Source organism: Phascolarctos cinereus, unplaced genomic scaffold, assembly GCF_003287225.1.
Source record: "Phascolarctos cinereus isolate Bilbo 61053 unplaced genomic scaffold, phaCin_HiC Scaffold_9;HRSCAF=440, whole genome shotgun sequence".
NCBI lineage: Eukaryota > Metazoa > Chordata > Mammalia > Diprotodontia > Phascolarctidae > Phascolarctos > Phascolarctos cinereus.
Window position 1 is genome coordinate 64801101 of NW_027556402.1, and position 16536 is coordinate 64817636.

A 16536-nucleotide genomic window follows, 5' to 3' on the forward strand; every position below is an offset into this window, starting at 1 on the left:
CTAGAGCATCATTCTGTGTCCTAAATCATAAATTTCACTAGCTTTTAATGAATCAACTTTAAAGCTGTTCTTTTTTATGAGAACTTGCGGGATAGAATATAGTTTAAAGCTGTCTGTTTCTGCTACTGCTGCAAGATATCTTGAAGGCCCTTAAAAGAAGGAAAACAGTGTCCAGAATGGGAATGAGTAAGAGAGAGACGCTGTAATGAAGAGGAAAGATAAGACCAATTAACCATGTAGAGTGAACGCCTACCTGATGCCTAAAGCTGAGATGGTGTAGCTCTGAAACAGAAAAGAGGGGCTTCAAAAAGTAGGGCACCATAGTGCTATTGTTACCTCATATTTCTATTTGACAGGCAGGATGGGTAGCAGAGGAGTGCTAGATATGGAATCCAGAAACATGAGTTTGATTCCTGTCTCAGACACTAGTTACATGATCATGGGCAAATGCTTTAAGTTTCTCAGTCTCTCTTTCCCAATCTGTAAAATGGGGATGATCTTACTTGCACTATACAACTCACAGGGTTGTTATGCACAAAGCACTTTGAAAACCTTAAAATATTATAGAAATGCATGTTATTATTATTAAAGACCAGCAGCCTCAGTGAGACAAGGTACTATGCTGCCATAACGTTTCTGCCTTGTTTTCCAGATGATGACACAGACATGTATCACACTCCGTATACATATAATGCAGGTAAGACTTGTTTCTTCATTTTTGAAGAATGTTTTGTTAGTTTCAATGAGGCTTAGAAAAAAACAACCTAATTTCCTGCCTTTTTTGTTTCTTAGTTTCTGAGATACTTTTTCATTATTCTGCTTGACTTTAATCTAGGGGTGGGGGAAAATAATGCCTCACATATGCTTCTTAATGAAAACACAACAAAAGAATTAACCTTTTTTTTATGAAAACCAGGTTATTTGTCGGGTACCTCATTTACTCTCACTGTTGGTTTATACTGTTCAGCAGTGTTTATCCAAAGTATGAAGGATCATGTGAACGAATGCAGTGTTATCAGGGTACAGAAGATAAAGCTCTCCAATCCGGAAAGAGGGTGATCAGGATTTCAGAATGTTCTTTAGATATACTTTGTGAGGACAAGTCAAGCAGAGCGTGTTGTGACCTTTTTCATGCTTTCTTCCAAATGCAGCCATTCATTAAAAAGAAATCCCATTTTGCTGGTGTCACTTGTGACTCATACTTGCCAGAATTTTTCCTAAGAGTGCTGCCCGGAGAATTCTTCTTTTATATTTTATTAAGCAATCTGCATTCTTGAGAAGGTCTCTAAATAGGTTTTCTTTGGCCCCAGCCTCTGTAGCAACCTTTATCCACCCCTGACTCCCATTTTCTTTTTCAGCATAATTGAAACAAGGCCATGATGCCTCGTACCCACCAGCTCCCAAGGCCAAGGTGCCTCTCCCTCTTCTCAGCTCCTTCCATATCAAAGATAGACAATCTTTGATGCACTTCTCATGTTCAGTCGGGTTTTTGTGCCCGGGTCTCATATCTCCTGCCAGACAACAAACTTCTTGAGGGCAGAGACTTTTTCTTTTCTCTCTCCCTGCCAAGCACACTACTCCAGACCTAGCTCAATAGGTGTTTATTGCACTGAGATTGGTGCTTCTTTTTGTCAGTATAATGAACTTGGTTGACCCTGGGTGTGAGGAACATGTATTTCTCATCTGAAAGGAGTAGAAAAGTCTTTTCAGTTCCTTAATTTTATTTTCATGCTGAATGTATATTATTTATAATCGGTTATATACCTGCAGGGCAGGTAGGTGGTACAGGAGGACAGCTAGGTGGTACAGTGAATAGGATGCCAGCCCTTGATTCAGGATGATTCACCTTCTTGGGTTCAAAGCCGGCCTCAGATACTCATTAGCTGAATGATGCTGGGCAAATCACTTCACCCTGTTTGCCTCAATTTACTCATCTGCAAAATGAGCTAGAGAAGGAAATAGCAAACCGCTCTAGTATCTTTGCCAAGAAAACCCCAATGGGGCTGCAAAGAGTCAGATGCGAGTGAAGCATCTCAACAGCAAATATGCCTGTAGAGAGAAATGGAGCCATGGGACACACATCATTACTGTTCTGTGTGCTCAGGATCACAAGATTCTAGAGGTAGGACTGGGCAGGACCTCAGAAGCCATGTGGTCTAACCTCTTTCTTTTTTAAAGGTGAGGGAACTGAGGCAAGTTAAGGGTATGACCCAGGGTCATACAGCTAATGAACGTCTGAGGCAAGATTCATACCCAGGGCTTTCCTACTCCAAGTTTGGTGCTCAATACACACTCCCCCTATTTGTTGCAGAAGTTTGTTCAGAGGGAATTGTTAGGGGTTATGCTTCATACTAGGGGTCTTCCAGGGGAATGCATTTTCTGCTGCTTTCCTTCTCTAACATAGGAGAACTACAGCTAAGTCCTATCCAGGGTATCCCTGCCAGGAGCTATTGCATTCTCATCAGCAGAGGATGTGTGTATAATGGTGTGGCACAAAGTCTCAGGAAGTAATCTTAAATAAAATTAAATGGGGCCTATAAGGAGAGAGGATGGCCAGGTGGTACAGTAGATAGAGCACCAAGCCAGGAGTCAGGAAGACCTGAGTTCAAATCTGGCCTCAGACACTTAGTAGCTATGTGACCCTAAGCAAGTCACTTAACCCTATTTGCCTCAGTTTCCTCATCTGTAAAATAAGCTGGAAAAGGAAATAGCAAACCACTCCAGTATTTTTGCCAAGAAAACCCCAAATGGGGTCACAAAGAAGACGCGTGAAACAACTGAACAACAACAAAAAGAAATAGTGGACAACTAAGAGAAAAAGGATAATGTTTAAAAAATTAAACTCTGATTTACAGAAACCAATCATACAATAGTATTTATTTGTTTTGTACAGAATTTGCTTCTTTACTTTTTCTCTTCTTTCCCCCTGGAATTTCTTTTAGTCCTCCCCTCCAAAATCTGACTCCAACGCATACAACCGTACCCAGTCCAACTACTATTTTGTGAAGCCTGGACCTCATCACCTCCAAACTCACAGTGATTACTTACTTCCTCCTCTCAATTTCTGTCACGCCTGTTAATAATATCTCTTGCCACTGGGCCAAAATGCCTGTCAGGAAATCCTCAGCATAAAGGGGTTGGAGCCCTGACAGCAGATCCACAAGCATTTATGATCTTTCTCCTATTATCTCAGCCACATCAATAAGCCAAACAAAACTACCACCACTTACTTTGTGTGCGTGTACATATACATACACACATACACACACATATATAACACACACACACACACACACACACACATATATATATATTTATTATGTAATTTTCTATATACATATTTTTTCCTAAATAATTTAATCTCTTTGAGGGCAGGGACTACTTTATATTCCAGGTGTCTAGCACTGCGCCTTGTATACAATAGTTGTTTAACAAATACTCATCAACTGTTTGGATGTTATTTATACAGTTTACAAGTACTTACTGTATATGACTTGGTATCATTAGGCTTTTTTTTTTCTTTAATTGTCTCTCTAATTAGACTGGCATCTTCTTGGAAGCTTACATCTTTGTTCTTATAACCAGCGTGCCTAGTACAGTTCCTTACACTACAACTTATTGATTTATTACCTTTTCATTAGCATGTTAATGTTTGCCTATAAATAGATGATTTTAAAATGTTTATGGAGGCTTGAAATAAATATCTCCCATTACATTTACATTATCATTTTACCCTATATTAAAAAGGTTTGCTGAATGAAAGTGAATGTCATCCTGGCTCCTCTCTAAATTACTTCATATGCTAAATTAGCGAATATGAATAATTATGATGTTATGGTATTCTGTGCATCTGTATAAAATGTTAGAGCAATTATATAATTATATCATTATATATTTATTTTATACACTATGCACAGAATATCTTAACACTGTAATAATTTAAACATGGCTAAATTTAAAATATACAGAAATTCAGAGGGGAGAGAGTATCCAGATAAAATTTGCTTTTGTTAAGGAAAGAAGAGGCATGTAAAGAAAACATCTATAATTTTAAGAAATAAGGAGGCAAAGGGACTAGTGGATAGAGAATTAGTCTTTAAATCAATAAGACCCAGGTGCAATACTGGGACTGTGTGACCCTGGGCAAGTCATTTAACCTCTCAGTGTACCAATTAACTCTCAAAGACATTAAGTTACAGAACAAGGACCAATCTGCATTGATAGAGGTATTTTCTTACCCAGGAATTTCCTCTACAATAAATTCATAGGTCTAGTTCCTATCCGCTATATAAATACTAATACATATCCTTATTAGTTACTCCACCAGTTTAGATTGTAATCCTTCCTTGCCTCCTTAAATTATTTTTTTAACCACAGCAATGAAACCACTGCCTAATTTATGATCCTTGTGGGCAGACTCCCCTCACTCAGTTGGGCTGGTTCTGTTACTGTCCCAGTCTTCTAAACCAACTTACAATGCATATCAGAGAAATGATTGTTAATCACTAATGATGAAGGGAGATTCAGAGATCCCCCTTTTCTCTATCCTCATTTCAAGACCTCTGAAGGTTGAGCTAACCTCCTCTATCGGACCCCACCCTTTCAGTATAGTCAGTCAGCAAGCTCCGCTCTCCTTGCCAAGCTCCATGTCACAGGGAGGCATCAGAGGAGCCTTATCAATTATAATATATAGGTGTAATAATTATTATAGTTATAATAATATATAATTATACATTATACTAGATATATTGTTTATATATTTATATAAAATATGTATATATAATTATTATAACTAACTTTTGGTAATTGGCACTATTAAGGATTGTTTTGTGGGTGATGAAAATGCAAACATTTTACAATTCACATCTATTTTCTTTCCCTACAGGCCTTCCTAGCGCTCCCTACACGACTCAGTCCCATCCTGCTGCAAAGATGCAGACATACAGACCTCTTTCCAAAAGTCTCTCTGACAGTGGCGGTGAAGCCTTTAAGGATTCCTCTTCCCCTTTGCCTCCTCCACATATCCCACCTCCAGTTCCACCGCTTAGGCCCAGAGACAGGTCTTCCACAGAAAAGTAAGGAGTTCTCCAAAAAAACTGGTATGGTCAGTTGTGTCCTGATGCTGTCTGTGGCCCTGGGGCCTCAGCTAAGAAAGAACCCTGACCTTTCACACAGGGTGGTGGTGAAATTGTATCAGTCAGTGTGCAAAACTGAATCTGTTTCTTTATCGATCACATAGACAATTCTCCCAGAAGCTTGGATTACTTGTCTAATGGTGAGCTTGGTGAATTGTCACAGTAAGTGTATTTATCCACCACATAGGAGTGAATAAAGCAGTATATTCCTGCTGATTCACCACAGGTTCAGGCCTATTACTAACTCAGAGTAAGTATATGTATGTATAAACAGGTGAGTATTCTTATTAAAATATTCACCCTCCTTTTAACACTCACGCGGTACTCCTATGGTCTGTGGTGGGAGATCTGCCTCAGCTGAGAACTGGACTTTAAAGAAACCTGAACAAAATATCTCTTTGGTTCTCCTTTTTGAAATTCACATGATGAATAAGAATAATGGAAATTTCCCTCTTTGGTACTAGGATGATAATTTTTAAGATCCTTAGAGAAAGAGATAAAGATAGGGACTATACTTGAGGTATTATTGGTATAGGAAACCTCTACTGATGCAAGTTGGCTGCTTCTCTGCATTATCTAGTCTTGGGGCCTGATTCTTTTCTGATCATACACATTCTTGGCGTGTTTCTTCTTTCACACAAGAAATTGTTGGATTAGAGATATAAAAAGAGACACACACATACATGCTGTTAACGTGGGCTCTGTAATGACTGTACCAACCTGGCAGAGTCACTCAACAACCATCTAATCAGAAAGGTGAGTTGGCTGTGATTGGCTAGCTGCTGTGCACCTGTGACAAGTTAGTGTAGTCATTACAGAGCTCATGTTACCAATGTACAAGTGTAAAACTACATATAAAATAAGGAACACAATAATGCCTATCTCCCAGAGTTATTGTGAGGATGAAAGGAGATGATAATGGCAAAGCACTTAGCATAGTGCCTGGCACACAGTACTAGGCATTATATGACTTCCATAAATAGGATAACAAAACAAAGACGTATAAGTAGAATAGATGAAGTTTGTGTCTTCTTTGACCCCGTGATATAATTTGGTGTATATACACCAGTGGGGGCACACCTAGAGGCAACCAGGTGGGTCAGTGCCTGGAGAAGTAAACTTGGGATTAGGAAGACTTGAGTTTCAGTTCTCCCTCAGATGCTTCAGCTGTGTGACTCTGGGCAAGTTAATTAACCCCTCTGTGAAGCTAAGAGTAATAATACCTACCTCACAGGGTCATAGTGGGAACCAAATGAGATGACATTTGTAAAAGTACTTTGTGAATCTTAAAATACTATGTAAAGGCCAATATCAGCATCATCATCATTACTACTCATGATGCAATAAATACCCCATGATCCAAGTTTGGTTACTTCTTAACCTTGGTATAGATTGCGCTTTATCCTGTGTAGTTCTTATCAATATCTTTCCTGTGATGTAGGTAACGTGCGTTTATTATTCCCATTTTTCAGATGAGCAACTAGAGTTCAGAGTGGCTTTGCCCAGTGTCACCCAATCAGTAAATGAAAGTTCTGGTATAGCATTGGGCCTGGAGTCAGAAAAACCCGAGTTCAAATCTGACCTCAGGTACTTACTGGTTCTTTGACCCTGGGCAAGTCACTTAACCTCTTTCTGTTTCAGTTTCCTCAACTGTAAAATGGGGATAATGTCTAGCATATGGTAGGCACTTAATAAATGCTTCCTTTCTTCCCTCCTCCCTTCTCCTGCCTTCCTTCTTCTCTCCTCCCCTCTTTCTTCCCCTCCTTCCTTCTACCTAGTACAGTATTATTTCTTTTTGTTGTCATTATCATTTTTCAGTCATGTGTCTGACTCTATGTGATTCCATTTGGGTTTTTGGTTTTTTGTTTTTTGGGTTTTTTTTTTTTGCAAAGATACAGGAGTAGTTTGCCATTTCCTTTTCCCGTGCATTTTACAGATGAGGAAACTGAGGTAAATAGGGTTAAGTGACTTGCCCTGGGTCACACAGTCAGCAAGTGTCTGATGCTGGATTTGAACTCAGGAAGAGGAGTCTTCCTGGCTCTAGGCCCAGAGCTCTATTGACTGTGCCAGTTTAGATGTCCAGTAGTTTTTTCTTTCATGTCATATTAATTATGAACCACTTCCCTTTATTAGTGAAAGTCTCAAATCACAGCTCTAGATCAGATCCTCAGGGCTACCTAGTTCTACCCCTCCCACCCCAAACCCTCAGCCTCACCGTCTTTTGGGGAAAACCAATAGAGGGACTGAGACCCAAAGAGAATAAGTGACTCTCCCAAGGTCCCACAGATAAGGAGTATCAGGTGAGATTTGAACCAAGGTCTCTGGGGCAATGGAAAAAGTTCTAGATCTCAGACCAGGAGAAGTGGGTTCCAGGCTTAGTTCTTTCATCTACTGTCTATGTGTCCATGGACAAGTACCTTGAATTCTTAGTGCCTCAGTTTCCTCATGCCTAAAATGGGAGAAATAATTCTTGTATTACCTAACTCACCAAATTCTTTGGAGAACATACTTTACAGACCATATCACTATATGAATATAAGTTATTATTTTTCCTTTTGAAGTGTCTTCATCAGTGCTAAAGGTTTTGATGGTCCCTAGGTGACATACACGGTGACCCCCTGAGAAGGTTTTATATATGACCCCTGGAAAGGGTTTCAAATTTTACACAGCTTGTTTCTGCATGGAGCTAAGTGGTACCTATGTATTTTTTATAGAAATAGAAATTATTTTTTCAAAAGGGGTTGAGGGGGACAAATTAAACCTAGTAGGTGCATTTAGTACATACCAGTTCCCATCAAGGTTACTTCTCATCACAGGCTGGCAAGGGAAGCTGCCATCAACTTACAGAGGCCAAGGGCCTTCCTCTTTCAGATGGATACTCATTCTAAACCCAAACACAAAGAGAAGAAATTAGGGCTCTCCATAGTTCCCTAGGGGGCCTTCCAATGCACTCAATTCAGCAACCTCTAAGTGGAGGTTTTTGCTTCAGCAGTAGAAAATACTTGTTCGAAAAAAAATACAGAAAAATACTACCCCAAATAAAAGACCTTGGGGAAAATCTTTATTGTTTCTGTTGACTTTTCTCTCTGTATGATGGTTCTGAATCTTCGCTAACAGTAATTTGAAATTATACACTATGTCTTTGGCTACTAAATAGAGCTTCTTCCCTTACACTGAACACAGGGAATTAATTTAATATAGTCCTTTGGGGTTTTTTTCATTCCTAGGCATGACTGGGATCCACCAGACAGAAAAGTGGACACACGAAAATTTCGGTCTGAACCAAGGAGTATTTTTGAATATGAACCTGGGAAGTCATCAATTCTTCAGCATGAGAGACCGGTAAGCATTCCATAGCAGACACTAGTTTTGACTTCCCAGGTACCAAAAAGACCATGGATTTTCAAGTCTTTTTCATTTTTTGCCATGAAAATGATTCATCTTTGCATTATTTAAAAATCACCTCATTATCTCCTCCAGTCATTTGAACAGCTTGTCTTAATTACATTTAAATGGTACAACTCTTCATTTGCCACATGTTTATAGAAATTTCATCTGCATCAGTTGTCAAGTCATTTATTAATAATGAGAGAAAAAAATGTAGATTTTTCCCTCTTATGAGTTATTTCAGAAGAAGCAACCTGACTGTGTGCATATGTATGCATGTATGTATATACCTATGTATGTATATGTAGATAGATAGATATCCTATATATGAACTGTGTATCTTAACCTTGATAGATTGTACACTGATGGCCTCACTGGTGTTGTATCTGTAGAACAGCAATTGAATAAAGCAGCAGAGAGTAAACCAGGACCTACAACAGTAGCAATACCTAGAAGATTAAAAAAAAAACAAACAAAACTAAGATCTCAGAACCACAGTCCAGAATTGGGGGTCTGGGGCCAATTGTGTGGACATCGCCCTTTCATCCATTGTTTCATACGGGCATTGGCTTTTTCTCAATGTAGCTTCCTTTCTGTCCGTCTGGCTCTGTTGAAGTGAATTTCTTAGATGCCTTTTTTTATCAGCTCTTAACAAATCCTTCCCCTTCATGTGCACAGACAAAAAGCTTCCTGGTTAGTTGTCAGTTTGGTGAGTCAGAATTATTTTTAACCTTGCCTCATTTTAACATTCTCTCTAACTTGATGCAGGCAAATACAGGCAGGAGAAAAAAACCAACATTTGGAACCTCTTAATGCCATTTATCAGAGCAGATTATGGGTAAAATTGTAAAGTGGGATTATTTTTACCTTTGATGCCCCCATTCTGCTCTCCCAGAGTTCTTCTTCCCCACCCCACCATGATGGTGCATCATTCCTGCCCAACCCTCTGCTATGTATATGATATGTGTGTGATACCTATCCTTTCAAAAACTACTTTTAGAGGAAAGGACCCGATATGCTATTTATACCTTACTATGAATTTAAAGCAACATCTTGCCTTTTTCAGAAATATTTACACCTTCCACTTTATGTCATGCCTTTAAAAAGTCTCAGACATAAGAGCAACTAGGTGGTGCAGTGAATAGAGCACTGGCCCTGGAGTCAGGAGGACCTGACTTCAAATCTGATCTCAGATCAGACACTTGACACTTGCTAGCTGTGTGACCCTAGGCAAGTCACTTATCCCCAACTGCCTTGCAAAAAAAAAAAGTCTCAGGCATTTGTGAATTTGGAGACTTTTAAAAAATTAAAACCTTGAATATAATTCAATTAAACAAACATATTTAGCACCTTCTAAGTGCAAGTTATTGTCTTAGGTACTGGGGATGCAGAGTCAGTCTCTGCCCTCAAGGAGTTTACTAAGAAAAGTGTTATGAATTCAGGGGATTTCTTCTTCTTCTTCTTCTTCTCCTTATCATTATTATTATTATTATTATTATTATTATTATTATTATTATTATTATTATTATTATATTTTACAGCTTGTTTTGAAAATGCTTTGAGACATAGAGTCTTATATGCCCTAGTTTTTGTTGACTGAGTTGTATTTGAGAGTGTATGGTTCCGGTAAAGCATGTCTAATAAAACTAACAAAAGCCTGAAGAATGTTTTTACTTCTTAGTCTCCTTGGATTATGAAGCATCAACAAATAAGTAATCTATCTTCAGGAACTGTGGGACCATACCATTTTAAGAACAGATTATAATTGCACTGATGAGTGGCCTGCACTGTAAATTTAAATTGCACACATTAGATTTCGATACAGAATAGGAAAAGGGTAGTGGAGATCCGGAGACCTTTACGTTCGCCAAAACTGAATAATTGGTTTGGACCATTTTGTCCCTTCTGCTGGAAAGTAAATGTTGCCATCTCTTAACTTTACAAAATAAAGAATTTCCATTAAAAATAAGAATCACTCAAACTGAACTAATTATGGCTCTAATAATGCATGCAGATGTTATGCTGAAATCGCATCAATATTCTTTCATTATCCTAGTATGGTGGAATAGGACTAATGCTCACCTTTTATCAGGCGTTTCCTATATGTTATTGGTAAACTGGGTGGAGTGTTGTTGAGCTGATCTTACAGATGGGCAGAGTAGGTAGCTAGGTCGACCATATAAATTGAATGGCACCGGGAAGGGTCCTTTACCTCAAAACATCTCTCCCACTGGAGTGGCTGAGGTGCCTGACAGCTCCCCTATCACCCCTTTCTTTGTTTATGCTGTTCACTTTGGAATTTCCTCCCAGCCACAATTACTCATTGACTTCCTGTCCTTTAAAGTGCCATCCACATGCTACCTTTTCCATGAGCCACACCCTCCAATTCACTGCTTCACAGAATGCCATTCCCCCTCACATAGCACTCAGTGCTTTCTTTGTCATTATAATTTGCTTCTCATTTAACAGTGTTTCATAGCTCTCAGGTTGAGGTCTTATCCCTCTGGATATTTCATGAGAATGAGCTTGTTTTCTACATCTATGGCTCCCCCCAGTGCCTAGCATAGAACTCTTCTCATAGAAGCACACAGTGCTTCAGAAATTACGCTGATACATATAACCTGTCCACAAATGAGGTGTTAATATTAACAAGGGGGGGTGGGGTGTGATTTTCCCATTTTTTTTTTTGAGGATTTGGAATGTGGAAATGGTAATAGAAAGAATTTTCTTCATAATTTTTTTAAATGCCTTTTGCCAATTCTTAGGAGACTATATTATCATAGGGTCCCTGCAATAACTGTAACTGTGCAGAATGACTGTAGTGTTGCTCATATATTATGTAGCACAAATACTAACAAAAATATAACAACTATGTGAATGCTTTCTTTTCAAATCTCATTTGTTTACATAAGGAAATGGAAAAATTTACCACGCCTTTATGTGATAATTAGAACAAGGAATTTGCATACATTTTAAATGATATATAATAACAATAATAAAAGCTAGCACTTATATAGTCCTTTATGGTTTCCCAAGCACTTTACAGATATCATTTAATTTATCTTTACAATGCTGGGAGGTAGGTGCTATCATTGATTCCCTTTTACAGTTGCAGAAATTGAGGCAGACCGTGGAAAAGTGACTTGCCCCAGGGTCAATAAATGTCTGAGGCAGGATTTGAACTTGGGTCTTCCTGACTCCAAGTCCAGCTTTATTCACTGTACTGCCTAGCTCCCTGTAACTAAATGAAGAAGTATATTACATATACTACACCAGATAGCTACTACAGCATCTGTAATTATATGCATTTTCCTATCATTAATTTATCTTTTTCAGCTTGTAAGGTGTGTGTGTGTGCGTGTGTATATACACACGCACACAGACATATGCTTATATATACATTTATATACATACACACACTTATTTACATATACACACACACATATATATTTATGTGTATGTATACATACATGGCAAACCAGCATCTTGATCTAATTATATGCCTCCTTCCATAGAGCTGCATAGGCCTTTATTCTACTGTTCATGAGTTTAGTATGAAATGTTTGTAAAATTTGCAATAACAATTTTATTCCCCAGTCTTCATAACAGCAAAATAACTTAGTGCTGCTGTCTTGAATTCACAGGTTAGGAAGCTCCTGTAAGCTAGGAGGGTTAAGAACTCAATACTCAGTTTCCATTTTGTGCTTTACTATATTTGCTGTATTGGGGAAAGGTCTGACATTTCTAAGCAGGAAAGAGCCTCTTTGGAAAGGAAATGATTAGCACTGCAAAAAAAAAAGGGGGGGATTTAAAATTATTTGTGCATATTTGGGTACAAATTTAGAAACTTAGAAAACAAGAGTCCAATATTTGATCTTGTAAAATATTCGCAAAGACCTGGAAGTTTTGTTAAGCAGACTTTGGCTGTAAATCAATACTGTGCTTCCATACTGTGATATTCTATTCCTCAAAGGAACACCCGAACCTGGTTTCTCCCAAAGGGTACTTTGAGAATGATGAAAACTTCATATCCCATTTAGAAGATATAGTTTTGGTCCTCTCCTGTAAAAGGACCACACAAACCAAGGAATCACAAGTCTATTTCAGTATCTGGTACGTTCCTAGATAAGCCAGTTAAGGCCCAGAGCTTGCTTCATGCCATGGTAATAGAGAAATCAGGATTTTGTTTTCCTAATTGGTCATTGTTTTCCAAGATGAAGTTATGAGTAAATGTTTGTTAAATCGAGTAATGATATTAACAAGAATCAGATTGATATAGCATTGTGGAGGCGGAATTAAAAGGCTCTCAAAAAATTTAGTGACAGTTGTTAGTATGTTTGTCAGTAAAGCGTGTTATTTAAATGACAGTGTAGGTAGGCATGATGACTCATGCCTGTAATCCCAGCTACTAAGGAGGCTGAGGCTGGTGGATTGCTTGAGCTCCAGAATTCCAAGCTAAAATGGGCTGCAACATATCAGCATTTATAGGGTAAGCCCTCTAGAGTTGTGGTGAACCAGGCTGTCTAAGGAAGGGCAAATGGCCCATGTTGAAACGCAAGTTTTAATTTCCATACTCATCAGAGTGGGATTGGGACTGTGAGTAATCCCTGTATTTATATGCAGCCGGGGACAAATAAGGAGATTCAGTCTTTATTTTTTTTAACTGTAGAAAACTTAAGATGTTTATCTGGTAACCTGAATAATAAAAGAGTAAGCCAGTTAACCAAGTATAGAGTTTCCCAGATTGTTTACTGGAATGCATAATCAGATCAGCCACCTGTAGGGTTTATGGACGAACGATATAAAGGCTGATTTTACTCTTCTTTAACACAAAGGAGAGATTGAAAAGCAGTTAAATATACATTATTTTGGATTGCATGTTCATCCATGTTCTGCATATTTCTGCCATCCTCCATTCATCTGGGCAATAACTGACAATGCTGCTTTTCAGCGGAATCAAAAATACTTCCTTTTCTGAACATGGTAATCCAGCTTTCCTCAGATAGCTCTCTCACAATCTGGGCTCATCATTTTACTTTAGTGTTTGTGACACTGTCCTGCTGAACATCTTCATTTGTTAAATTTGCTGCCCTCTGCTGTCAGGATAAACAGAACAGTGAATGCCTGTGGGTCTCTTCCTTTATCTTCATGTGGTACTTTACCCTAACCTACAGAGTCATAAAATAATGAATGTAAAATAGGACATTAGGAGACATCTGCGGAAAAATATACAGTGGTCCAAGTACTCTCCCCTAGTTTGGAATAATTAGCTCTTTGAATTAGTACCGGATCTAAAGAGGCCATATCTGTTTTGTATAAGGTAAATCTATCTATAGGCAGAGTTGAAGTGATTTTTCCCATGGGTATTCCTCTAATATAAATTTATGATAACATTTTTTCTCTACTGGGGGTGATCCTGGGTTCTCCAAAGGTATGGGATAGGAGCATAAATTATGGCAGGTACTACTAGGTTGGAAAGGCTTTGAGGATAAGCCCATTGATGGATTGGGATTGTTCTCCAAAGTTTTGTTCTTGTTCTTTTCTTCCTTTCCTCTTCTCCTCCCCTTTTATCTTATCTTCCCATTCTTCCTTCCCCCTTCTTCCTTCTTTCATTCTCTCTTCCCTTTTTGTCCTTTCCTCCCCTTCCCCTCGCCTCCCTTCTTTCCTCCTCTCTTTTTCTCCTTCCTCTTCCCCTCTTCTCTTATCTTCTTCCCTTTCCTCCTCTCCTCTCCTCCCCCACTCTCCTTTCTCCTCTTTCCTCCTGTCCTTTCCTCCTTCTCTTCTCCTTCTGTCTTCACCCTCCATCCTTCTTCTTTTCCTCTTTCCTCCTCTCCTCTCTTTTTCTCCTTCCTCTTCCCCTCTTCTCTTGACTTCTCCCCTTTCCTCCTGTCCTTTCCTTCTTCTCCTTTCCTTCTGTCTTCACTCTCTTTCTTCCTTTCCTCTCTCCTCTTCTCCTCTCCATTTTTCTCCTTTCAGTCTCTATCTCTTCCCCTAATTTCTCTCCAAATTTCATATTCTCACCTCCAATTGCCTTTTGGAGTCTCATTCTCAGCTCATATTCAGTATGTCCAAAATTGAATTTAAAAGTTTATCCCCAAAACCTATCCCCTCCCATAGCTTTTCTGATTCTACAGATGATACCACAATACTTTCCATCACCCAGGTCCACAACTGCAAAGTCATTTTTTAAAATTTTTTCCTCTTTGTCTCCCCCTGTATCTAATCACTTTCCAAGTTACTTCCATTCAACCCCTTCAATATTTATCCCATACTTTCTCCTCTCTATTTTCACTGAAACAACCTAATTTAGGCCTTTATCACCTCTCACAGGGACCATAGTAATAGCCTTCTAATTGATCTTTCTGCTTCAAGGCTGCCCCTTTCTCCAATCCATCCTTCTCTGTGCTGCCCCCATCTCCTTCCTAATACATTACTCTGATCATATACTTCTCTATTCAAAAATCTTCAGTGGCTCCTCATAGCCTATTCAATAAAATAAAGTTCCTATGCAGGCATTCACAAATCCCCACAGTCCAGCACCTTCCAGTCTGATTTTAGAACATTCCCTTTTATATACCTTATATCTCAGCCAAACCAGACTACTTACCCCTCCCTGCCCTTATTCTGACTTCTCCCATCTGCATTCCTTGGTCACTTTGCGGCTCCTCTCCTCATCTCTGAAATGGTTTATCCTTCATGTTTGTATGTGGAAATCTCCTTTCTTTCAAGATCTGAAGACTCTCACCTCTACCCAATTGTAAAAAATAAGTGGTCTCTCCTCTGACAAATTTGTCATAGCACCTTACAAGAACCTTTCTTTGTACTTATCACATTCATTCTTGTATTATAATTATTTGAGCACATGCCATGTTTCCCTACTATGTTGCTAGCTGCCATAAGGCATAGGCTGTATCTTATTTCATCCTTCCATCCCTAACAAAGTAGATTCTTCATCAGTATTGGTTGCATTAAATAAAGTATTTCTGGAATACTATATTATTACAGAAAAGGGCAAGAATTATTGAGCTGGAAGGGACCAAGAGAGGCCATCTGTCTTTTCCTCATTTAGTTCTTATGTGTTTCATCATTTTTATCACCATCTGCGATTTCCATCCTCCTTATATCTTTGATAAAATATTGAAATAATGTAGCAGCCAGAAAGCTGCTTTGACTTATGAAAATAGATAGAGTATATGGCATCAACAATAAAATAATCAGAAATGGAGCAACTCAGAAAAAATAAACCCTACAACTTACGATAACCAGTAGTGAAATTATAGTTGTCTTTTAACCATCCAAAGGCTCTTAGTTTTACCGAAATGAGGAATCATTCATCCCAGCATTGAAACAGTCACTCTAGGAGGAGAAAATATCTAAAATCTTCAAAGGATTGGAATTGATTTTTTTCAGCAATGGTTTGGGTGACTTAATTGCATTCCTAGACCATGGCATTGATCATAAAGGACTCATATCTTGCCCTTGGGATTAGTATTTGTGCTCCCTGACATTTAACACCCCTTCACTTGTTTGAGAAGTTTGGTATGGGTTTACTACACAGCCCAATATTGTGTTCCCTTATTGGAGGGTCAGAAAAAAGATAATTCTCAAAGAACTAATCAATATTCTTTGATATAACATCTGAGCACCCAATTTGACTTAGTGGTCAGACAACTATCTTGAATTCAAAAGCATTGAAAAAGATAACTGCGTAAGAGGGAAATGTACATTACATATCCCAAAATAGGAACAATTTGTGTTTTCTCAGTTCTTTTTGTCCTTTTTTTCCCTCCCATTTATTGAGTTATATCTATAGTATTTAAGAACTACTTATAAAAAAAAACCAAATCAATTAGTAAACATCAATGTTGTCCATTAATATCCATTGGAATATTCAACTAAAGTATAATATTTACCATCTCTCAGAATGTTAAACCTGGAAGAAAATTTAGAGGTTATCCAGCCCATTGTGCTCACTATACCAAGGAGGAAATTTAGATCAAGAAAAGTAAAGATC

The 16536-nt window shown here is 38.4% G+C and overlaps 1 protein-coding gene across 11 annotated transcripts in view; it reads left to right on the forward strand.

Moving 5' to 3' along the window:
* SORBS2 (sorbin and SH3 domain containing 2) overlaps positions 1–16536 on the forward strand; it is a 299710-nt gene that overhangs the window by 212767 nt on the left and 70407 nt on the right. For all 11 annotated transcript variants that reach the window (XM_078148138.1, XM_078148140.1, XM_078148141.1 and 8 more), the window contains 3 exons: positions 653–697; positions 4886–5075; positions 8363–8477. In XM_078148138.1, the coding sequence (XP_078004264.1) occupies positions 653–697; positions 4886–5075; positions 8363–8477 (350 nt within the window). The remainder of the gene's footprint in view (positions 1–652; positions 698–4885; positions 5076–8362; positions 8478–16536) is intronic.